The 26652-nt window shown below is 38.9% G+C and overlaps 1 protein-coding gene across 1 annotated transcript; it reads right to left on the reverse strand.

The window, feature by feature from the left end:
- Positions 1 to 1719: 1719 nt before the first annotated feature.
- SLC17A5 (solute carrier family 17 member 5) lies at positions 1720 to 25544 on the reverse strand. Its single transcript, XM_065730878.1, has 11 exons — positions 25399 to 25544; positions 21717 to 21913; positions 20120 to 20353; positions 19534 to 19621; positions 16750 to 16836; positions 15279 to 15397; positions 14262 to 14420; positions 12301 to 12433; positions 8915 to 9062; positions 4814 to 4904; positions 1720 to 3333 (listed from the first exon to the last, which is right to left on the reverse strand). Exons 1-11 carry the CDS (start codon positions 25457 to 25459, stop codon positions 3196 to 3198), a joined length of 1455 nt encoding a protein of 484 aa, XP_065586950.1. The 5' UTR covers positions 25460 to 25544; the 3' UTR covers positions 1720 to 3195.
- Between the last annotated feature and the right edge of the window lie 1108 nt (positions 25545 to 26652).

Consider the following 26652-nt stretch of genomic DNA (forward strand, 5'->3'; position numbering starts at 1 on the left):
TTGGACTGCTCTTACCCCATATGATTTAAAAGCAGGCATTAGGCTTTTTGAGACACAAGTACATGGGAGAAATGGGAGCCCCTCTAAGGTAGTACTCACTCTAATTTAGTCTTCCAAAGCACAGTAGTGTTACTTCAGTTTTGATGGTTGAGATGACAATGCAAAACACTGTCTTGATATTAAGAAGCATGTCTTTTAGAAGCTGCAACTGTTCTAACAGAAGATACTGCCCTTGCATACAAACTTTGCCTCACTTACCTTTGTAATGTGTAGGGTTCCTCACCTACAGAGCTTTCCTTCCTGGAAAATGCTAAAAATATTGGAAGACTTGTTAGACTTAAAGGTTAGTTCACTTATCAAGAAATCAAACAGAAAGAGGAGAAACTGACAAATAAGTGACTGAAAAAATAAGCCAGAAAAAAAAAAGATGGAACACAACTGATGGAAAATGAACTGTAAATGAACTATGAAAATGAATCCTTCCCAACAGGGAACACAGCTGTCACGAGTTATAGAGGAACATGCAGATGGGGAAGCACCATGCACGGACCCCTGTATGGTACTAAGAGCTATATAAATCTTCATTAGTTTATCACTGAAAAAGCTTATGTAAATTAAGTAATGTTTTTGGGTGGCAAACACTTAAGACTTTAAGAGGTATAAGAGGTATAATTAAAAGTTGGCACTCTTAAGACAAAGGATCAGTGAACTAGAAAAAAAGAAAAAACCCCAATGATTAGTTTTTGTCCTTTCCTGAGAAGAGTGATGAAGGCACTTTTCCAGGTTGAAAAAGGCCATAGTTCAGATCTCAGATCAATACTGAGAACGCATGCTGGAGGATATTCTGCTAAGTGCTGTTCCATCTGTTACTGATGGTACAGCTTTGTATCAAATGCTACACCAAATATTAAAGCAGAACTGTGTCAGAAGGAGACACTGAGAAGTACCTGGCATGCTTCCAAGACATGCTCCCAAAGCACTGCTTCGTTTTCTGCTTTGAAATGGATGCTATCTATTTTTTGATACGACTTCCCTCGTTCCAGGTAGACTTCTTAATTAGAAGATTCCTGATGGATTAGAGAACATACCTTCTTACTCTGGTATATCTGTTAAGGAAAAGCAGCAAAAAATTATCATTAAAGTTGTTTACAGGAAAAAAAAATCTGAAACTGAATGAGAGGACTGTGCCAACAGAAACACGACAGTGTGACAGGAACACCAGCAGCAGCTCTGTGGAGAACATGGGGATACTAGGGGATGAAAAGCTCAACAAAAGCCAGCAGCATGTGCTTGCAGCTCAGAAGGCCAAACTGCAAGGATTAACTGAAAATATTTTGACAGCATAAATTAAGCCGTACCTCATTTAAGTTTTTCAGTAACCCTGGCTTTAATAAGTAAATTAAATAATTAAAAAGCATAAACTTCTGTGGACACAAAGCACAGTTACTACTTTTAATACAGTACCAGGAAGAATATAGTACTCACTTGTAAAGTTAGACAAGAAATTCCTGAAGCAGGTAATTTTCCCAGGAAAACATTAACCATCCCTTGTCCAGTTACCGGTCTTGTTCAGAGTACTTTCAGGACGGTTCTCTAACTTCAGGGAGATGACTATTTTCAATGGATGCACGTGGAAATATTTGTTCCACTTACTGAGGAAATGCTAAAGATACAACATAGCTTTAACATACTCCCCACTGAACAACTACTAATTGCATCTGAAGTTCACATCGTTTATTGTGGAAATGCTGCAGACAAACAGATTTAAACAGCTTCATCATGAGAGAACACGACACTTCCAGGAAGGTCAAAACAAAATGGCTCTTAAAGCTAAAAAGAAGAGGTAGATGCCATTTCCTAGAAATGAAGGAAGGTAGGCTCCACCGGAGCAGTGTTAGTACTGGGCTTCTCCTCAGCACTGGTGGTAAACGAAAAGCCCAGAGCTCAGTGATTTTTGTCTTTTTCACCTAATTGCTCCAATCCAGGAATCTTTGGGCACAGGAATTTTTCTTTGCTTTGTGACAAGATTATTCAGCCATCTGTTCTTATCACACTGCCTTAACAGACTTCATTTAATCCCAGTGTGGCATTTAATTATATGTTGTGCAAAGAATACTCTTGAGTGTCAAATTCTATGCTGACGGGAGACTAGTAGCATCAGGATATTGCACTAGTTCTTTCTATTCTAACAAAGCTATTGCAGAAGAGAACTGATTTTCCTTATTTATTCCCTACAATAGCCTTATTTTATTGCATTTACACTGACAAGCTGACAAATACAAATACATATGCACGTGAAAGAAGAAATAATGCCACTGCATTGATAATAACCGACAAGAAAGTGAACTGCCAAACTGAAAGTTATTTTCATGTAAACATGTAGATACTCTATTTCTAGTTCACTCTTGTGGTTTAAATCAAGGCAGCATACAGAGTTGCACTGCTGCTTCTTCACACATTTTTGAATAAAAATAAGGCCCGTTTAAAAACACCTGCACCACAGAGAACAGTAACACATGGCTTCTTCTGTCAGTCACAATCATATATTTTACTTCCTCACTGCTCTGTATTAATTGTGAAGTTGTAGTCCTGAAACAGGGAATGTTTCCATTTGAAAACTTGTGCGTAAAGTAGAGTAAAAATCAAGTGTGCATTTCTTAGACATCAATTAAAAAACTAAGAAAATAAAAGATTATAAAAGGCTGTAGACTAGAAATCTTTCAGCGTTTCAAGAAGCAAAAGTCTATCAATATCATCACAGAAATCAAGACGTTGCTTTTTGTACATAATTAATTGCACGCCACTCCTCACAGTGCTACATAATCATATTGTTTTTTTTTTTCCCTCTCATTTCAGTATCAGCAAATATCTGCCTAAACATTAATTCAGAAAACATTCATTAAAAACTGGAAGGAAATGGATCTTAGCACACTGATTTGAAACACTGTCTCTGATCATATATTTGATATCAAGTTCTAGCATGAAACTATTCAATTTAATCCAAGTAGTGTCTTGTTTAGAAATAGCACACACACACGTTGTCAAATTATTTTCAGTACAGAAGATACACAGATAAAATAGTTTAACTTAAAAGCTCTGACGATTCCTAGGCATCAGTAGGGAAGGCACTTTTCTGGTCACATGGTTCTACAGCACACTGGGATTCAGCACAGCTTTGGTATTTCAACGTCTCCTTCAGTTTCTATGGAAGTGATAACCGCTGACTGCCCAGTCCTGAACTTCTCCACTTGCAAATAAGGCAAAGAAAATTGCTCCAAAGAGATTAATGGAAGCAGCAATATAGAAAACTATCTGCCATTCTCCCACAGTATTCTGTTAAAAAGAGGAATTAAAAAAAAAAGAAAAAGATGCAGTTAATTTGCAGCTCCACATTCGAGAAAAAAAACGTATTTTTAAGAGATGCTACATTCCTTCTCTATATAAACATAAACGCTATGCAATATGACTTCATAGCAACGTGACATTATAAACAAATTATCATTTTAAATAACTTCATTTTAACAGGACATCTTACGCAGTAAACGTACTTCAGATAAGGCTGCCCTTCTGGATCAGACGAGCACCTGAGATGCACAGCCTTCATATCTAAATTCACATTTGCATGAAGGCTCTGCAACCTCAGAGAACATTACTGTAACAAGAAACACGTCCTTGCTTTCTGGTCAGATGATCCACGAGTTAAGTAAGAAAAGCACTAAATTATTCCTAATGACTACAATGTGTCTGTACTAGAATGGTAAGTTTTCTTATCTGTTATGTGAATTTTACCCAAACCAAACAGCAAAGAACTGTGTTTGTAGTATACAAATATACAGATACACTGATGTATATGCTGTATACATATGCTGTATATATACAGCTATGTATACAGATGTCTTAGGGAGTTGATTTTTAATTTTTTTAATAACATGTAGATTCTACTAAAGCCATAAATGATCTTACTACAAAAAACAGAATAATTATCAGAGCAGTGCATTAAGATGAGAGGAAAAGCGAACAAAAAGACCCAACACAAATAACACCACCACCTGTTATCAATTTGGAAGAAGCTAATTTGTTTGGATTCACACATTATCTAGTATTTCATATTATTTTTAAGGAAATGACTGATTACCAACTCCAGAATTTTATCAGTATCAATAAACTTACTCTTCACTTTTTCTTTAAGCGTTTTAGAAAAATTCAAGTGGTTTACTTAGAAAAGAATTCAAATAACTTTTAGCTCCTGTTTTCTACTTCAAACAGCACTTTGTCTGACTAAGCAATCTTGGCGGTCAGATTGAACGCTGTTTGATTTAGAAGGAAGATATCGCAGCACTGAGCATCCAAATCGCACCATGCACATACAAAGGAATGCATTATGAAAACTACACATTTGAATCCAGCTTATGGCTCGTCTGACGAATGCTGATTTTACAACTCACAACCTCACGTGATAGAACAGTTTTGGAAAACAAGTAGGAGCTTGTCTTATTTAGCTGCAATAATACTACAGCTGTCTTGTCTGGTTGGCTTTAACAGAATCTGAATGTGAAATAAAAATGAGCATTTTATTCCTAGAGAATACAAGAGCTGAATCACTACAACTTTAAAAGAGATCTCTGTACTTTAATTTTTCTCATTAAGGTTAGGAGCTAAGGCATTCACAAGAACAAGAGAACACAACTTGCACGTATATGCCAAATATAATGTAATGACGCAGACTTGAGAACAGAGGATTACCATTCTGTGGAGATAAAAATACAGTCTTACAGGAAAAAAGAAGCCAAAACCAAACAGTAAATAGACTTACATTATGAGTGAGGTTCTTAGCAACTACTGGCCCCACCATTCCTGGGATAGTAGCAAAAGAATTTGTGATCCCAAGAAGAATTCCAGCATACCTGTAAGGGAAATTAACAACATTGCTTGAGAACTTATCTTGCTGACCAGTCAAAGAAATAATTTCGCTTAATTGGATCACACAGGTTTCATCCTGATCACACGTGCAAGTTAAAACACAAACATTCAAGTAAGAATAGGTTGTTTCTATTCTAGTAATGTCTCTGACAATTCATGACGTCTTCATTTTCCAGAGGCCAGTTAGGGAATTTACTTGAATTACTCACACTGTGCTTAGAATCCATAATCCAAAAACCACTTCCCCCTTGCTAAGCCACAAACAAACTGTCTGGAATGAATCCACCAGAAAAGTTAAAAAAGAAACACTGCATGCCTTGAAGTGGAAAAACAACGAGGAATACGACAGAGCACTGTTTGGCAGCAGTAAGAGATGCTTCAGGTAACACTGCCAAAAAGGCAATTATCCTTAATCTGGATGGATATTCCCAGTACACTACAGAGTGGTGATCTGAAGGCAAGAGTTCACAGAACTCTGCAGCAGTCCTTCCCTCCAGCTTTCTGTGTGTCCTGGCCAACGGGAAACACGTCTGACTCAACCTGTTCTACTTGTTGCCATTCTTGCAGCTGTATTCTGAGGCTTCCTGCTCCATCAATGTGCTGCTTTAGCACACACGTGCATGCACATGCACCAGTGGCCATAAAAACTTACTGGGAAAAAAAGTGGTAACTTGCTTAATATCTAAAGCACCTCACCTCTGTGCAATTAAACATAGAATAGGAATGTTGCAATACCAAGGAGTCGTGTTTGAAACAGCAGCACAAGCACAGACTTGTGACACAGACTCAAGGTTAAAAAGAGCTAGACGTTTTATGTCTGAGCTCAACCTTCCACCCACCAGAGAACGGATTCCTGTGACTCAGATCTTCAAGGTAGGTTTGTTATCTGAACAACTACATAAAATATTATCAGTTGTACTTTAGGACAGGAAAATGGAGATCTCTCTCACTTACTGCTTTCAGCTGTTCAGAGTGCAATGGCATCCTCACTGTTTAACAATGACAACACAATAGAAAGACAAATTTGCATCTCTAAAGAGATACAGCTTTGACATTTCATTTTCAGAAACAGGGAAATTCAACTACACATTGTTATAAAAGGTTGCAGTGTGCATCCAGCCAGTAACATTACGAAAACAGGTGTTTTTCCTGACAAGACAATTATCAAGCCTACTAGTTGACTTGCTATGCTGCAAGCTGATACATATTATTATGTATTTTAAATTGAGCTCCACTCCTGCAATTAAATTATATATTTTTTTAATAAATGAGCACATAACGTTTCTCTCCGAAAGTGCTTAATATGCTTTCACAAACCTGAATGTGAAAGTGTGAAAAGCTTCCTTTTAAAGCTTTAAACAGCTTTAAAAAAACAAAACACATGTTGTTTTCACCACCTTTAAGCACTACAGTGCTGCTAATACAAATTTTCAAAACTAAACACAGTTTAATGGTTTCTCTGGTCATCATAGATGCTTGACAATTAATTGCTGGCTCAATGCCTCTGGTTTTGCCTGCTGTTTCTGACACAGGTTGCATTTTGATAGCACGTCGTGTTTAACACAGATAACAGTTATGCCACTCCCTCAGCACAGTGAAGACACCACTATGAAACAGGAAAGAAAAAGTGACACATCTGTAGAGCAAGTGTAAAAGTGAGCTGTTGGTTGAAATCTTATGACACAGTGCTCTAAGTGAACTCAAATTGACTTGCAGAGCAGTCTAGACATTCAGAGTTAGAACAGGAAATCTCCTAAGAGTGATCTCACCCTCTGCTCTCCCTCAGTCCACTGATGGCCTAATAAATGTGTGTTAAAATAACAAAAACACACAGCAAATATCTTTCTTCCTCCAGCATCAGTACACTAATTCTTTTTTTTTTTTCCTGAGAATATAATCATTATTTCTTCAGTATAATACAAATTTTAATAACAAGAAAGGACCCTTTGCTATTCTAGTGAGCTTACTTTTAAGAAACTCAACCAGGGATCTAAGTGCATTTTGAAATGGCTTTGAACCACTTCTAGTTATTCTAATATGCCATTTCATTCAAGAAAGCTTAGACATTTGCAAGAAGTTAAGTAGGGGGGAAAGAAAACTTTCTAAAATTATTATTACTTCATCTTAGAATTTCTGGTATTTCTGCATTTGAAGTTTTTTTTTTCCTATGAGTTTTATTACAAGGACATGCCCTTTCCTTTCTGTCTTCATTTGGGCTTATTTGCCCCAAATGAAAGCATGCATGTGCTTAATACAGAATCACCAGTTTCAATAAAACAGAATCTACACTGGCCACATTTTTGCCCAGTAAAGCTTTCCTCTCTTAATTTGTGCTTCTTACTCAATTGTTGCAAGCAGAATTTTAACCAGCCCAAGATCTTTCCAGTAGCACTTTTCACAAAATTAGTTTATTTTCATAACACTCAAGAGATAGAGGTCACAATGTGATACACCTACTACAGACTGGGAATGAAAACATAAGCCAATAACATATGCTGCTACTGAATGACTGACTTGAGGTCCTCAGGATTTCATCTGAAGAATATTTAACAACACTGTTCTTATATTCAAAGCACAGCTCTCACTACTTTGGTTAACACTTAGCACTTCCGTTTTTGTAAATTAGACTTAAAAGCTCGAAGAAACATATCCAGAAAAGAAGTAGTATATCAGCTAGGCCTCAGTTAGCATCACTGGGTCCAGCATTCGCTTTTCAATAGATATATTTTAACTTCAGACTCAAGCTGCTGCAGATTCCCTTTACATATTATGGTGGTCTGAAGCACGTTCAAGAAGAGCCCATTCCTCTTTATAACAAGGCACTCTTAGAAGAGCAGGTTCCTGAAGTTACAGGGTTTAAACAGACTGTCACACGAGTGTTTGACCAACTGACTTACTACATGCCAACTCTGTGACAGAGCAATGGAAGAAATGAATTCCCAGAAACATTCAGCTAACCTTAAATGTGACCCTTCTTTTCTTCTGCAATGCCCAGCCTCAGCCATTACATGCTAAAAAGGGCAGAGGGCTTAGAAACAGATGTCAGTTTTCCTCTATATTCACAAAGAGAGATTTGCAATGCACAGACACAAGGAGACAGATCAAAACTGCACAGACATCCAAGTTCTGCCACTAAATAACTCACAAAAGTAGTGTTGGTTTTTTTTTTTTTGTCATTAACGCTTATATTTTGGGGTTTTAAACAAAGACAAAATGAATGAATCCCAGTCAGTGTTTTACATTTTTAGTAAAGTTAAACTTGCAACAGATGTTACGTTATGATCCCATAATACACCAGGTACAGTGCTTTACCTAGATCTTCTATATTCATAACTCTATTTGATAGGAATTAAAGCATCACATATGCTGTTCTTCATACTTTCCTGTTCAATTCACTGTAAACACCATTTACAGATGGACACTGGTATCTCCCTCTTTGCTTGTTACTTAATGTAATCTGCCAAGATTAATTTGAGTCCCACTGTTTCACTTACTGCTCTTAAGTCAAACCTTGTCCATCTCCGTATCCTTGACGACCATCTTTTCAATTGCCAAAGCCTGGATGCCATTTTCATCCTGGACCTGAGGTCTCCTATAAGTTGCCCAGTTCTTAAGGATGTTTTTTCTAGTTAAAATGTCTACAATTCCTTTTTTTTCCTCTCCACTCACAGACACTACTTTCATCTCAAGCATTAGCATATAAACACTCATTAGTCACAAATTCATTTGATCCTGCTTAGACACAAGCACTATGGCAAACAGGTAAATTAACAGCAAAGCAAATTAGACTTGTAATTACCACTTAAATGTTCAAAAGAATATTCACGTATGTGTGCTTTTTGGGAAACCGAGGGATCAGATTCTGAATTTGTAACAAAGAAGATTCAAACTGAAGTCGAACTTTTCATCATACAAGCTCCTAGGCACTCCAGGAATACAAAAGAAGTGATCATAAATGTATCCAATCAGTAACAAAAGCGTCAGCAATACTCACGAAGGGGCTATGTCCAGGTGGTTGATGCTGTAACCAGACGTACAAAACCCTCCTAGTGTTGTCGATATGGTCACAAAAGCAACGGCTAGCTCATAGTTGCATCCTATGAACCCAGCTGCTACTAAGAACACTGCAGGTCCAATCATTCCTTTAAAACAGAAATTTTGCAATCAAGGGACTTCAAACCAGAAAATTAAGATGCTCTGAGCTGCGCGTACATACAATCTCCAACACCACCTAGTGCACAGAATCCAGCACTGCAGTATGGGCGTCACAGGGATCAGCGAAGAGTAGATAGGTTGCAAACACCAGGCTGTCTAAAGAAACGTTGCACAGACCAGAAACAATCCTACTCTAGCTAGAAAGTACAAACTTCATCTGGAAAACCAAAAACCAATGGACAGTGAATGTAACTTCACAAGCTCATTTTATTTATCATTATATAAATCCCAGAATGTGCACTGAGACTGACAGGTGAACAACGCACTGTGAAGAAGTTACTCCCATTTAAGTATTTGTTTCAGGAGCCATCAGGGACTTCTGCAAATCATAATAAAGTAGAGCTGGAAGATTTCATACAAATATATATATACATAGCTCTCCTACGAACACTTTCTAGAAAGAGTGTCATGCTTTCCATCAGAACATTTGGAACCTCACAGCTTAGAGAACCAGACTAGCTTTTGAGACTTCAGGTACTGGAAACAATTTAGATGGCATAGTAGCCATCATGAATTAGTGTATGCTGTTTCCTTTCTGCAATTAACTTTGGCAGCCCCATTTCCCCATACCACAGTTGGCTAGTTACATGACTTCAACACAAGCTACAAACACATGCCAACCAACATTGGCTTCATCAACAAAACTCTTAAGAGCCCCTTTTTCCTTACACAATACCATGTTCTCCCTCGGTTGTACAGACATAGTTGTGAGGCCCTGCAGTAAAAACAAGATCACCAGAATTCAGTAGGCCTAAGAAAACAAAAATGCTTGAGAGTTTATTACAAGAGCTGCTTTAAAGCAAACAACTCAAAAGAGCAGAATTGAAAAAACAACACATTAAGTGCAAGGATGGACATATATCTTGTAAGCTGTGACTTGCATGGATCCCATGCCTGGTCTTTTCCCCCTTTCCTCTTCTTTTAATCAGCTTTCAAATTATCCTTCTAAATACATCCTTTTATTCATTTTTAGTAAAGTTTGATCTTTCTGGCTTCAGATCACCTCTCCTTGCCATCAGTCAAGACCACTTTGGATTCTATTTTGTCTTTCCATCCTGGCAGCAACCGTAAGTCTGGCAACTGTATTCCCTATCCCAGTTCCTGGTGAACAGGTTGGCCATGAGCCAGCAGTGTGCCTTGGAGGCCAAGAAGGCCAATGGCATCCTGGGGTGCATTAAAAAAGAGCATGGCCAGCAGATTGAGGGAGGCGATACTCCCCCTCTGCCCTGGTGAGGCCTCACCTGGAGTATTGTGTCCAGTTCTGGGCTCCCCAGTACAAAAAAAGACAGGGATTTTCTTGAAAGAGTCCAGTGGAGAGCTACAAAGATGATAAAGGATGTGGAACACTTCTCTTATGAAAAGAGGCTGAGAGACCTGGGTCTGTTCAGCCTTGAAAAAAAGAAGACTCAGAGGGGATCTGATCCACGTCTATAAATATCTAAGGTAGGAGGCAAAGGGATGAGGCTGGACACTTTTCAGCAGTGTGTGGTGATAGGATGAGGGGAACTGGCCACACACTGAAGCATAGAAGTTCTGCACAAATGTGTGTGGGAAATTCTTCCCAGTGCAGTGACGGAGCAGTGGCACAGCTGCACAGAGAGGTGGTGGAGTCTCCTTCTCTGGAGACATTCAGGACCCGCCTGGACGCCTACCTGTGCAACCTGGGCTAGGGAGCTGCTTTGGCAGGGGGTTGGACTCCATGATCTCTGGAGGTCCCTTCCAACCCCTACAATTCTGTGCTTCTGTGATTCAGTTATCTAAGTCTTAAATAAAAAAAAACAAACACTGAGCAACACAGGCTCATGTAGAATGATATCCTCTCTCACTTAGAGGAAATGTTTATAATAATGCTGTGTTTTGGCCGTGGTGAAACTTCTGGCTATCTCTGATGATTTCTTTGTCTGATATGTCTACTTTATTATAGAAAATGACAGGATTAACTCTTGACAAATTCATGTAATGTTCTCCCCACTCCTCTTTTCCTATGAGTATTGGCAGTAAGGTTTATGTTTCTCTGATGACTGTGAAATAGAAATAGTTCCTTTAGCTTTTTTTTTTTTAAGAAAAAAAAAGCATATATGATGCTCTTTTTCTGTTCACTCTCACAAGACAACTGTAACAAAGGCCGCAGGCTATGCTCTCAAATATTGTGGCATTTCATCACCACCCTGCCCACTTGAATATACAACTCAATCTTATATTCATCTAAATTTTTGTTTTTTATGCTAGACTAACTCCTTTAATTTTGTCAATAATCTTTCTTCTGAAGAATCAGAGAAGGCACTAAATATTCCACCTTTCTCTAAAATTGTAATTTCTTAAACATAAAGTGAAACACACAGCATTCATAATCTAGTAGCAAAAATGGTAATGTTTGATGTAGACTGCCATCTTTAGATGGCATCAACATAACATTTAACATGAGAAGACATGGCAGCTAGGGACAAAACACATGAACATAAACATAAAAATTAAAAAGTTGTTCTTATTTGGAAATAAATTACTACTTCAAACCAAGGGATAGTTTACATCAGCTTTTGCCTTCTAACTTTTGGTCCAACTGATATTATCTTTTACAATAACGTTATAGAGCTTAATATACTGCAATACTTAAGTTACACTTCATGGTATTTTTAGAAAATTCACCAAGATTAATTCTCTCTTGGCCTCTTAATCTTTGATATTAAATGAACACAAGTGCTGCGCTACTATGTGAGCACTTCGACGCTCCTCAGTAGGAAAAGAAAAACATTCTAACTTTTGGGGGGAGGAAAGGAAGGAGGAAGCACAACAGATTGCATACAGAGTAAAAAAGAACACATTGCTCAAAGCCATCAGTGCAGCAGTACCATTAAAACAGCCTGTATTTTCTGTATCTGAACCACTGCTGAATTAGGACATATTTCTGTTTCTGCAATGGTACAGCCATGGCTGTTTTTAAGTTATGCTCACCACCAACAGAGTTATAAATAAATAAATAAATAAAATGAAGAAGTGTAAAATCGATACGTATTTCTGGATTTCTCACTGTGACTTTGATTAATACTCTCCTCTGCACTCTCATTCCCTTTTAGAACCCTTTGTCAGAAAAAGTGCCACCTGATGTACGTGCTTTAGTTTTTGAATACTGATGTGCCCCTGACTAGAGACAATACTTGCACTTACCTATTAGGGTAAAACATTTGCGGACACAAACAGTGGACAAGTTCTGTTTTTCTCGTAAATGATCAGCAATCTGCCCAGACAGAATTATACAAAGCCAGCAGCCAAAATAAGGTAGAGCAGATAAAAAGCCATTCTGTTGAGACAGAAAAAAGACAGTTAAAATACTAAAATGACCATTCAGTGTACTGAAGAATCACTTGACTTGGAGCAGTAAGAAAGTCTGAGTCAGGAGCATCAAAACCATCCATCAAAACCTAAGGATAGAAAAGACTAAGCATTTTAAAGTTACTGATGTGTGAACTCCTAGCTGTATGACATAATCTGTAACTATCAATGCAGTCAGCTGAAGAACTCGAAGGTTTAAATCAGCAACTGGGATCAGGAAAAAGGAAACTATGCAAAAATATTGTCTCATCATGAACTTGACCATGCAAGTATTTTGAAACAGCAGCTTCAGATCAATTATAGCACATCTTACTTGAACTAAGAGAAAGCTGTATTAGTCAGAATTTTGAAAGCAGTTATGGAATCTGTGATCTCAGATTCAACACTTTCAACAGTGTGTTATCCCACAACTACATGCTGACACAACTGATGCTGGCTATAATCAGAGACAAGATACAGAGCTAGGACTTCCATCCATTCCATTTAAGCAATGCCAACTTGCAACTAAATGTGCTGCAGAGAAAGCTAGTCCAATGCTATAATGCAAAGGGGTTTTTCTTGTTTTGTTTGCTTTTCTGAAAAGTCACAACAGTCAGTACCACAAAGTAACTCCAAGAAGGAGAAACATAACCCTTAGACATAGGGAAGCATTTCATAGCAGAGTCTGTTGGCATTTAATACAGTGAAGTCTCACAAATTCACAGCACTGAGTACTGTGGTAATACACATCTTTAGCAGATGCTTATTCAGGTATTCCCTCATGAGACATAATAAGCAAGCTAAAAAGCAAGATTTTTTTTCTAGCCACTTTGTATCATGCTTGACTACAACCTTCTCATAATTTAGATAGAGCATCTTTTCCTCCTGTAATTGCTGGAAACACCTTCTTGCAAAGTGTGCATTTTGCTCTAAATCAGGCTCACATTAAACAAGGAAAAAACTATGCTAAGCTCCATAAAACCTTTGAGGACATTTTTACCCAAGCAGTAGCAGTTTCCCCATGCACTGAAAACACTATCACTGAAATTTTCTTATTAAAACAAAAGGAAAGTCAAGTACATTTCCAACACTTCTATTTCTGCCTGGTTAATAATTTCACTTAAAGCAATTTCATTAAAAAAAACATTATTCTGGTCATTAAGTCTATAACATTTCATCCCATTTACCTTGGTAAAGTAAGGTATTTAATCTCTGTTACTCACTGAAGAAAGAAGAGACAGTAATGATTTGGAAGGTGATTCAATCAGACTTAAGTGTTATCTTTTCCCCCCTTAAAATGCTTAAAATGTCACTTATCCAATGATACTCTTCCAATTAAAAGCAAAATAATACTTTTCATGACTGAGCAAAATAAAATAAAATAAAATAGAAAGCACTTCTGAAGCTACGAAATAAGCTGTAAGTTTTGAGGCAATTGTGCAAAACAAGTAACAGATATATATATATTTTATATCTAGTTACTGTTTTTTTAAAAAAGAACATTTATTTTACAAACATACCTATTGTTTTAAATCAGAGCAGTTAGAAATAGGTAGCATGCATCTTCAAACAGAAAAATGAACTGAAATGCTATTGCCAAGCTAAACATTAAATAATTTCTGAAATCCAATGGAAATTTCAGTGCAGACAACCTTGTAGATGTAGCTGCTTAATTACAGGGAATTATTTCACCATTTCCAAATTAAAAATTTACACTGGAAGTTTTCTTAAACAGGTCACTCCATCCTAAATATCATGGCAAATCTCTTATTACATTTCTTTATGGATATAGTATTTTTTTCTTAATTATTTCTTACCTCCTGTGCATCAAAACGCAGGATCTCCTTCATGTATGTGGGTAAGAGTGTGAGCAGTGTATAGAAAGTCCAATTATAGGAGAAATGGGCAACGACAATAGCCCAGAGTGGAAGGGACTGCAGTATAGGTTTCCATGGAACAGATTTCTGTGTAGAAAGCTAGCAAGCAGGAAGGGGAGAGGAAGAAAATTAGAATGTCAAGATGAACTTTTACTGCAGATGCTGTTATCTTACCCAAAGCTATGGTGATCACCCATTCAGAGGGGCACAATGTGAGTTCACATTGACAGATGAATTAAGCAGCACTGGTGAAATTACTGTGATACTTTCTCACTAAAGATACACTCACGTATGTTACTGCTCTGCTATTTATTATTGTCATTTAAACCAATAATTTGTACATTTTGTCATCAGAATTTTAAAAAAGTACATATATATACACACATATAAAATACATGCCTTCCCTGACCATGATTTGTTGCCTCTTGTTTTTACCATGAATGATTAAAAATTTAAAGTCACTCCTCATGCATTTGGCTGAATCTTTCCCACTCAGTCCAAAATATTAACTCAGACAACTTCACAGCTTACAAACATGTATTCCCAGGCACAGGAATAAACTCATATGCACACTTTAGGAATTGGCTCACAATAGCATTTCTGAGAAGTTTTCTCTGTGAATAGTAATCTTGTTCTATCCTACCATAGAAGACACATGTTCAAAATGCTGTTTTTCAAGTTTTAAAGACATCATACAGATGTATTTTTGGTATTAAAAAAGAAGCTCAAGTCTTATTGTCATTAAAATAACATCACAACAATAGCTGTGACAAACAGCATTTTACTTTACCGTTTTTTTTCTCATTTACACAATTGTACTGTATTTTTCTTTTCCTGACATACTGCCTTTATCTCACATTAATGACATTTTTCTAGCTACCAGAGCATTATGCTAACAATAATATTTGTGGTTTATGTTCTTGCTCAAGTAAACATGATTTCACTAATGTGCTATACCTGATCTTTTAGAGAAGAAAGAATATATTCCCTTTCAGTATGTGAAATACTCTTGTGAGTTTCTGGTGTATCACTAACCAACCACATCCAGAAGAAGAACCACAGTACACCAAGCGCACCTGTTATTAGAAAAAAGATGGATGGAGAGGTATGAATAAAACAGAATCAATTCCACCGAGTGAATAATGTTCTCAGATAATTCAGAAAAAATAGTATGCATTAAAATTATATTAAAGTATTTGGAAAAACCTCTCTGCTTACAAACAGTAGCTCCCCCAAGTGGCTCAATAATACAGTAAGCAATAAAAGATGACTAAGCAGAAAGGTGATTATTTGTTCTTGTTTTTTTCTTTTCTTTTTTTTTTTTTGTCCTCCCCTCTAGGAAGTGCCTTGTAGAGCAAGGAAACTGCATACACATACATATTGCATTTCTAGCTTTCACATGGAACAGCCATAAAGAATATAGCTCACACAGAGAAATTCAATCTCCAAAAAATCCCTAGCACACATATGTACAGACTATCACTACAGACAGCTTAAATGATGTGCCAACATTTGTTTTTCTTTTTAAGCAAAGCCTCCAGAACTACCATTCCAAGGAACATTGTTGTGTTGAGGGACATGGTTTAGAGAGAAGTATTGGTGGTAGGTGGATGGTTGGACAGGATGATCTTGTAGGTCTTTTCCAACCTTGGATTGATTCTATGATTTGACAAATTTAACTTCTCAATAATCAACCCAAACTGTCTGTATTTTTACTTAACAACCAGCACAACTTTTTCCATTTTGTCTAGTTCTGTTTCAAACAGAAATTACACAAAAATCAAGAGGATGTTCTGATGAACAAAGTCTACATCTTGTTTTATTTGATTCTCTGTTCCCTGCGCAGAACATGAAACAGCTCAGAAAAGTAAACAGGCCTATAAAAAGCATCAGTTTGATCTATGAAATCTTATCAGAAAATTTATTATGTTTGAGCTCCTTCTAGAACATAGCACACAATAAACATGCTATGCTTTGCATTTTGGACATTCTTTCAGGGTTCCTGTGTCTGCTAGAGAGATTTTACACACAGTTTCCATTTAAAGCAGCAGACACTTCTCACGTTATTTCACGCAGAGGAGAAATTCACTCCTGGGATTAACATTATTAACTCAATTTCACACTTCAAGTAAGAAATTCCAGCCTGTTATTTCTGCATGGAGGGAATCCTGAAAACATTTGATTTGTATCAGCTTTTGTCCACATCGGAGATATCTTTGCTCATTAGAAGCAAAGCCTACATAGCCCTGCAAAGGAATTCACTTGCTTTAAATATCTCTTAACTTCCCAGGAAGAAAAGAAATGCCAGCCCTACATGTCAAACATATTTTTAAAAACTTAAAATAGTTCTCATACAAGAGGTAATAAACAACATACTGTGGCTTTCTAAAATACTATGGATCATAACTTAAATAATAAAAACCCTTACCAAATATGTAAAATACGTAAACCCAGTTCATATAGTAGCAAATTAAACCAGACAGTGGAAGAGAGACAACGGTTCCCAGCTGTGCACCTATCAGAGTAAAACAAACCAAAGTATAAAAACATTCATTAGTTCATCATTAGGTCCTTTAAATGAAGCGGTCTTTTCACTTTTACTTCATTTTCCTGTAGGAAGTTATGCATGTACTATTTGCCATAACCACTAAGGGACTGCCATTTCATTACCTGAAGGAAAAAGGCACAATAAACCGCATTGGAAACTCCAAAGAATGGAGTCACAAACATCCAAAACAATAAGCGAAGAGCAATAAGAAAACATTCCTGACACGTTCACCTCCATTGTGTGGCAGCTGCAATACATTCAAAATAACACAACTCAGTCAAGAGACATTGCTGAGGAAGTTAACCTCAGTACAACCAAGGTCTTTAGAGTGAAGGAAGGGCAGGAAACAATATTCTGATGTTATATAACTAATTTGCATTGCTTATAACACCTACTAGCTGCCCCGAAGTAGGAATGCTAGAAACAAGAGCCAGAAGGCATCCATGTAACCAGCAGGTTCTAATTTCATAGTCCCTAAATTTGAGTGTGTAAGATCAGGGAAAGAAGGGAAAGATGAGCAGACTGCAGTTCAGATATGAGCAGGAAAGAGCAGCTCTTGAATCATAATTGAAGAAGTACTGTGGAAAGGGTGGAGGTGGCACCCAGATTGTTTACAAACTTAGGAACACTCAATTGGGGACAAATATTAAACTTATCTCTTTGTGTTAATTATACAGTCACTTTTACAAATCTAATCTCAACTCAGAAAACATCAGATTATGCTAATATGTTGTCTGACTAGATTCCATCTTTTTGGGACAGTTTTTGTTCGAGGTAGAAAGCTTCCACCACAGAACAACAAAACTGCGTACTTTGTTAGGTACCCACCAAAATAACAATTAGATGCAACTCAGTCATGTGTTCCCTTAGAAAGTCAATAGGATCATGACTTTCTAAGCCACAGACCACATGACTGCCAACCATGGAAACGTGAGGAAAAGGAAATGCTCTGTCAAGATTACACAAGATGCCCTGTCCATCTGTGCCTGCTAACAATCAATTGTTGGAGGCCAAGGTCTCCTCTCACTTATACTCTGGAATACAGCTTCACAAAGGAGCAGTTTAAAAGCTCCTAAAGTTAAAAGCAGTAAGTGTCAATCCCAGCTCCTTGCTCTCCACTTTTTCGTGTTGCCTCTCACATGCAGATGTTTTAAGCAGATTTAATTCACTAGTATGGAAGAAAACAGACAAAACAGAAGAGACTGTTAGATGCACTAGGTGGGTTAAAGCGGCTCATGTGAGGGTCTGATGAGTGCCTGAAATAGCATACAGGAAGGAATGAGACATGTGGCTTAGAGGGAAGTGTTAAAATGGGAAGATGAAAGGACTAAGGCTTCATTCCTACAGGCACAAGTGAGCTACTAGACTCACTATAAACTGTAGCTAGTGTTTATGTGGTATAGCCCTGGCCTTCTTGATGAAGCCCAGGTCCAAGAAGTAAGCTGTTACAGAATTAATACTAACAACAGAAAGTTAAACAAATCATTAAGTGAATTCAAAATTTGTCACTCTTAGAGAAGAAACGTATTTGGACTGGTAAATATAGAAAACCACATTTTTCATTCACTCTACAAATAGTGGATTGAATAATGTGAGTGATCAATAAAACCTTAAAACAGAAAAAGGCTCAGTGAGTATGGGCAAGAGCAATGTACCTCTGAAGTTCAGGGAATAATGCAGGGTGTGACTGATTAGAGCCATTGTAACAAATGAATAAATAAACAAATTAAAAGCTGACTATCTCAACACAAAGGAGACTGGAGGTCACCTCTGCTTTGAACAAACAGCTATGTCATCAGCTGAGTAGATCAACTGATGCTGCAGATGTTCCGCCCTATCAGCACGTGAATGCCTGTCCCCTTCAGATAGCTGGGCCAGCACCAGGGGAGTGAATACATGACAGTTCAGAGTATAAAAACTGAGCAATTAATAATTTTGGAAAGAGCAACAGGCTTGAGCTAGCTTCAACCCACATACTGCTTTCCAGCAAATGGAACTGCCCAGCATCATGAACATGACCAGATACAGATAAAGGGAATCACACTGATATTGTGTTTGAACTGGGTATTGTAACTTCTATACCTTGCGAAGTATAAACTGTATCCGAATTATGTTCTCAGTATATTTTGTAAATCAAAAGTTCTATGTGACATGAAGTATCTTCAAAGAAGTAAATTTTCTATGGAACATTACATCCTCCACACATGGACTACCTAAAAGAAAATGGTATTGATCTCTGAATATCTGACAAGTAGCACTTGAAGATTACTGAGGGCGTCCCTGAGTTCCACCAAAAACACCTTTAAAACAAACACAAAAAAGCCATACCCTGTGATTCTGCCCTATTTTGTTTCTACTATCATATCTCCTTTGTTCACAATATCTTCTATTAATCAGCTTCACAGTAACTCCTAGCACACTTGATACTGAAGCTTGAAGTTTATACATCAAAGCAGATCAATACCTTTTCTCAAGGCTATAAAAGACAAAAAAAAAAAAAAAAAGCAAAGATAATGAATGCCAAGCAAGATTTAGCTCAATGCTATGCTTTCCAGATTAAATCCTGATTAAAATTGATAACATAAATCCCTTTGATTTAAGTCAAGCCTCCCTGTTACTGCAGTAAAAATGCATAATCCTGTTATTAGCGTGGGAATTTCTCACCTGCATATGAAATACTAAGGAGTTTGCTGCGTTCCAGGGGAGGAGCCCAAGAAGACCACATTGAATGCATAGCTGGAAAGGTAACACCCTAGATAAAAAAAATAAATAAAAACCAGTTCTGTTAAAAAGTAACCATTTTATAACTTCTTTCAAGTTTTCGTGTTTCGAAGTGTATTTTATTAAAAAACAGTAGTAAAATGTGTTAGGTTCTTGTTTAGCATGAAATAAGTTAGAAACAAACAAAGAAAAAGAAGCAGCATGCAATGTATGAGAACCAAGAAACAGAATCAATTCCTTCTGCTTTTGATTCCGTACACACTGGAAAAGCTGTAGGAATGCAAACAGTACTCTTTTGAACTCCTGGATTCTGACTTAATAAGGATGGATAACTCTAGTTTTACCTTTAGTGTCCTTGTAAATAAAAAAAAAATAGGGTGTACTTGTTAATTATTCAAAAAAGTAAAATTAAGTTACTCAAAATAAAACAATCCATACACTACTACAGCATACCAACATTCACAGGGTATGTTATGATTTGTCAATACATTATTCAGATATTTTCAAGCTACAGAGGAAAAATAATTACCTCTCCCAGTCCTTCCAAGGCTCTGACAGCAATGAGGTAGCCAACTCCCAAATCCGCAGCTAATGGAGTAAGTAAGGTGAACACAGAGGTACCAAAGATGCCAAACCCCAACAAGAGCTTCCCTCCAATTTTGCTTGCAAGATATCCACCTGGAATCTGAGTAATGATATAGCCATAGAAAAAAGAACCAAGGATCCAACCCTGAGTATCAGCATCCCAAGAATACTTTTTCCCCTAAAAAGAGAAAACAAAACCCAAAATACAGTAAGTTCAGAATAGTTTATCTGTCTATATTTCATACAAATTCAATCTCTTTTTTAATCCTTCACACCTAAGTTACAAATCTTTCATGGCCTCCCTCCTAGGGAGGCAACCAAAATTGTGTGGAAAGCTAATTCAAGTCGTTTACAGCGTGCAAACATATCTAGGCCAAGTACAAAAATCATCACAACATTAAATATAAGTCCTCAGGCAGTTATCTCTTTCTGAGCTATAAGCAACTTGGTTAAGATGACACAGGTACTGGTGGTGGGGACGCATCTACATGACTGCAGATCTCACTTCCATATCAGTGTGGACATTTTGTCATTCCCTGAAAAATGGATTTTCCTGCACAAAATTTACAGAGAGAAAAGCAAACAAAGAGATGCAGATGTCTAAACTTAAAATGAAGAAAGAGAAGATAAGGACAGGACTCACAGGTATAGGTGGAAGAACAGGATAAAGATGGTAGAGTGAAGATAAGTCTAGCAGACAAGACAATAAAGGCACAGGTAATTGAGATAAGGAAGTTAGAGTCAACAAGAGGACACCACTCATTGCCCAAGGAAGTGATTTTGCAGTTTGGGATTGCTTCCAGGAGTCCTCTAAATGAGCAGCATCCATTTCAGAGAAGCAATGAGGGAAAAACTTCTTCCCATTCAGCACGTGGTTATAATATGCACACAATAAATAATAAATAACCTCTAAACAAACAAAATGAAGGCAGGAAGAGGACAAGAGTGCTCATTAATAAACTTAATTATGATGTGAGATCTACACAAGTCCAAATCCACAAAACCATTTTTTTTTTTAATGTAGTTTTTCATAGTTAAGAAGAGTGATTTTAAGGATGGGAATTCAGATGAAGAATAGAAAGACAAGAATTGTGATCTGGGAAAGAGATGAAAAAAACGAGGGAAGAAATACCGCATGTTAGTTTGTAATAAAATTTCATGCCATCAAGGCTGTGTGGAAAACAGGTAAATACAGAGAGTGATGTGAGCTCTGACGCACACGTAACACTAACAGTTGACCAGTGGCATATAAAAGTGTGTCATAATAGATCTATAAGGTCAGATCAGCCAATTTGTAAAGAAGGGCGAAGAAAGGACACGCATTAAAAAAGCAGAACACCAGACCATGAGCACAGCACTTCCAAATTAGCTAGTTATTTAAAGACATTACATTTAAGAACTGCTTTAAAAGAACCACTGTAAGGGCCATCTGGAACAGATCAGCCAGTTCTCCCGTCATTTAAGTATGAGTCATCCATTGCAAACTTTATTAAAGACAACTTTACGTGCTACGTTTCAGAACAGTATGTTTGAGACCTCACCGTTGTGTTGCGAGGAACATTTATGGTGGAGGAATGCTCTGGACACACACTGGAAGTTGTATTCTTTGCTAAGCTTGTGTTAGGTTCCACCATGTCCACCAGAGCAACGCTTAGGTTCACACGTAATGCATACAGAAGGAAGAACCCAAAAAAGGCCAGCAGTGCCAGATTGTAGCGAGCTGAGCAGCATGCAGGGACTGAAATGAGAATAAGAAGTTTCTGTTTTAACACAACCTAACAAAAATAAATCAAGAAAATGTGATTGTTTTAAGGGGCATATCAACAGGGACAAAGGATCGTGGTAGAAAAGTAACACTCATTTTTCTGTTGGAGTGTAAAACAAAAGTAACTGTGGCTTAGACTACTGATGGCTATGTACACAAATGTAGGGGCTGTGGTGGAAATGTTGATTTAGAAACATGGTATTGAAAGCCCTCTTGAAAATACAGTAATGATTACTCAAATTGGAATTTCACGTAAAAATAAAAACAACCAAACAAGCCAGCAAACAAGAAGAAAAAAAGAGACAAGTGAAGTGCTTGTTATGTAACTGAAAAAAGATAAAAATCACAGAACATGAAGGTTGGAAAAAAATGACTAAGATTATCTAACTCAATTGCCAACCCATCCCCACCATGCCCACAGAACCATGTTCCTCAGTGACACATCCACATGTTTCTTGAACACCTCTGGGGATGGTGACTGCACCACCTCCCCGGGCAGCCTGTGCCAATGCTTCACTCACTGTTTCTGAGAAAAAAATAATCTAATATTTGACCTAAACCTCCCCAGTGCAACTTAAAGCCATTAGCTCTCATCCTATTGAAAATGGTTCAAGATGGGCAGAAACTCTTATGGTAGCATTACAGATCAGCCACTGAGATTCCAGGTAGTTTTCTAGGACAGGTTTTCCTCCTATAAATTTGTTTATAAACCTAAGTACATTTGCTAACTGCTGCCTAAGCAAGGAAACTAGCAGAAAATCTGATAGCAAACACTGCCAAGGCAATGCAGAACAGCAGCAGTGCCCAGATGTCCATTCTTGCCCCTCTTCAACGGTTGAAAAGTCAAAGGAAAACAGGTTTTGGGTTCAGTATTAAACTTGTACTGTGGCATTAAAATGACTATCAGACATTTATAATGAGCTGTCAGACTTCTGGACTGTCAAAGGTATTGATTTCCTCTGGCGGTAGAACACTGCAGCATTTGTCAGCAATGACAAATCCATGCCAGGAGTTTTGGAGCAGAGTCAAGCTCTGCAGATATTCTTTGTAAACAGGTGACACCCAAACCAACCCAAATGTTGAACTGTTTAGAAAAGTCATGAATTTACAAATAGTTACACAGCAGAGTTTCCCTTTGTGAGAAAACATATTATGTGAGCATGCAAAACTCAGGAAAGATTGGTGATCAGCACCTACAGATACTGCAACAACTTATAGCAATTACTTCTTTAACTATTTAGCATTGAAGTTCTGAATAGAACAAGTAGATCTATGAATGACAGGACTGACTAACGCCCAATCTGCAGCTGCAGCATGTCACTTGACTACACTTCCTGATCTGCAATAAGAAGCAAAAAAGCATTCCCTGTGGACAAGTCATCTACAGATTCTCTCTTTTCCCAGAACCAAGGAACCCTTGGCTGCAGGGGCACCAACTGAACCTCCCTACAAAACCGTAGCTTTCATGAACACCATTTTTGAGGTCTCTGTCCCTGATCAACTGCATCAGAAGTTCACTATTGTTAATGCAAGTTGTTAAAAAGACAGCAAGGCAGCATTTGTTCTTTCTTTAGTAAATGAGTAACAAGATAGGCTGCTAAGCAAATATGTAAAGCATCTTCCAGATCGGTAATAATGACAGGAGCAGCATTTAAAAAATAGGCTTATCCTACTTTTAAATGATGTAAGTGACAGCAGCCAATACTTTACTGCTTGCTTTACAAACAACAGGCACCAAGAGCAGGAAGTGCTTACTGCACAAAAACAAGTCAAGTCCTTCATTGCCCTTTATTGTTTAACTTCACGTGCAATTTCCTTTAAATAGAAAACATGTAGTCTTCAAATTAGTAACAATGAACATAATCACAAAAAAATCCATTTAACCTGCCCATTGTTGTACCTGTCTTAGCTGGAGTTACACAATAATAACAGAAGGTTTAACAGCATACTGTGCTGTAATCTTCCTCGGAAATGCAGGTTAACTGGAACATTCATTATTTATTCTACCTCTGTGTGCCTCTTACTGGTATATACTCCAGAGAGCAAGCTCCACAACATAAATATATAAGAGCTTTAAACCATTAATGTTTTTTTTTTCCTCCTGCTGTAAATAACTTATCACAGAAGATTAATGAACACACAGATTTATAAGGCTGAAACAGAATTGTTAAAATTATTGCTTCCCTATCTTCCCACTGCGTATATATGCAATATTTGAGAATATGAGGTCACAACAGAGGAACAGAAAATTCAAGAAGATTCTAGATGCATTTTCCAAGGTCACCCACCTCCTCAGGACATCACCATATTCACTAGCAAAGGGACACTGCCATCACTCCCCAAAATTTTATGATGTTGAAGATCTTACCTTGACTGGCAGCCTCGGGTCCTACATCTAGGGATAATGTAGATTGCAGGGGCATGTTTTATAACACTGAGGCTATAACTGAACAAGACTCTTAAAATTGCAGAATTAGGTCTGCACTGAAGGTCGCACGGCAGTTGTAGGAAGTTGCTTTTCTACCGCATTTTCCTTTTGGGTGAGGTGCAGTGCAATGGATTGTGCAAGCCCAAGAACATACTGCTTTGGTAAACGACCTGAACTCTTAATTCCCGCTGGCACTTTTCAGTTGTTTGCTGCATTACACATCTCAGAAGCACAAACAGTGAAGGAACTCAGAGTGTCACTGCTGTCTGTACAGCCTGTCCTGGGAGAGCCCAAGGAACACACTGACTGTCTCAGCTTGGTTGAGCCCTGACCTCTAACAAGCCTCCTGTCTTTTTCATAGAATAGTTCAAGTTGGAAGGGGCCCTTAAAGGCCATCCAGGCCAGCTCCCCTGCAGTGAACAGGGACAGCACAGCTATATCAGCTTGCTCAGAGCCCCATCCAGCCCGACCATCTCCAAGGACGGGACGTCCACCACATCTCTGGGCAACCTGTTCCAATGCTTCACTATCCTTGTAAAAAACGTCTTCATTATATCCAATCTAAATCTCCCCTCTTTTAGTTTGAAACCATTTCCCCTTGTCCTGTCACAGCTAAAAAGCGTGTCCCATTCCTTCTTACAGCCTCCTTTTGGATGCTGAAAAGCTGCTCTCGTGTCACCCTGGAGCCTTCTCCCGTCCATGCTGAACAGCCCCATGTCTCAGCCTGTCTTCTCAGGGGAGGCATTCTGTCCCCTGAATCAGTTTTACTTTTTAACCCCGTGCTGTCTCCCAACTACCCTCCTCTATCCCCCGCAGCCAGCCACCCGCCTTAGCACTTGGTCCCGAAGATCTGCCGCCCTCTCAGCGGGCCCCGGCATCTCCCCGTCACCGCCTTTCCCGACGAGGACACGACAGGTGCCCGGCACACCGAAGTGAGCGCTGCGGGCGCCATAGCAACGCGACGCCGGGGAGGTGCGCCCCCTGCCGGCCAGGCGGCGCTGCCCACAGGGCGGCCGCCCGCGTATCTCACCCGCGCCGAGCTGGGACTCCTTCAGCAGCGGGGTGCGGTCTTCTCTTTCCTCGGGCTCCATCTCGCTGCTGCCCGCGCCGCGCAGCGCGCCCAGCACCAGCTCGCCGGCCACCGCTGCAGAGAGGCCGGAACGCGGCCGGCAGAACCGCAGCTCACCGACGCAGCCCCGCCGCGCCGCGCCGCGCCGCGCTCTGCCCTGCTGGCGCCGGGCAGCGGCCGCCGCAGCCTGGTGATCACGTGACGGCTGCTGACGGGCGGAAGAGGCCTCAACCGCATCTTGGCGCTAATCCCGGCCCGCCCTCTGCCGCCATCTTTGGTAAGGGCAAGGCTTTTCTTAAGCTTCCTCTTTTTCTCTGTTACTTGTTTCTTCTCACCGAGGCCGGTTGTACCTTGAAGCAGTTACGAGATAGCAATAAACCTGTCAGTAGCAACGAACGTGCCTTTCTCTGCGTAGCTTGCTCCTTTCCAGGGTTTGCTGATTCATTGGTGAGCGAATCTCACTGAGATACCGCACTGAGAGGCACTGATCCGAGAGCAGCTTGATTGGAAAGCTGCAGCCACAGTCAGAAAGTGACATCCAAAAATACAGATTCAGGGGTATGCGTGATGCACTTTGTCACAGCAGATGAGTACTTCAGTCCTTATTTACCAGAGGATGACTTTATGTATAAATGTACATAAATGGGTGGTTTGCTTGCGCCCAGACAGTGCTGGTTGTTGCTTGTGTCACACTTGTGATGCACACCTAGTGTGAAGGACTTCTTTATTTTCTGTTTTTATTTATTTTTAGAAAAGACTGCTATTTGTATTCAATCACCGCCTGCTGGCAGTGCTGTTGGCAGTACTGCAGCTGTCTGGGCCAGGCTGGGGACATGGGGGACAGCAGTGCTCAGCAGCCTGCGTCCCTTGCCGCTTGGCCCCTGCAGCAAGAGGAAGGAGAACAGCAAAGCTTTGAGCTTCGTTTGCTGAATCCCACCCTAAAGTTTCAGGCAATGAAACTAGAAAGACGCTCCAGCCTGTCTTGCTTCGGGCAGCAGATGGCTCCCTTTCCTCTGAAGTCTGTCTGGGGAAAGAAACTCCAGCCTCGTTCCTTCCAGTGCCATGGCTCCTAGCGCTCATGCTCATTCAGCAGTGCAGGCATATTTCTGTTGCTCTCTCATAGGAAGTGAGCTGTTTTCTTTTATTGCTTGTTTTAAATAGTTTAACGCTGTGTATAGTAAATACTGTACTTGCCACAGGTTGCTTAGAAGATAA

This window comes from Cyrtonyx montezumae, unplaced genomic scaffold, assembly GCF_038088225.1.
Source record: "Cyrtonyx montezumae isolate F1298 unplaced genomic scaffold, pur_monq_1.0 scaffold_13, whole genome shotgun sequence".
NCBI classification, from domain to species: domain Eukaryota; kingdom Metazoa; phylum Chordata; class Aves; order Galliformes; family Odontophoridae; genus Cyrtonyx; species Cyrtonyx montezumae.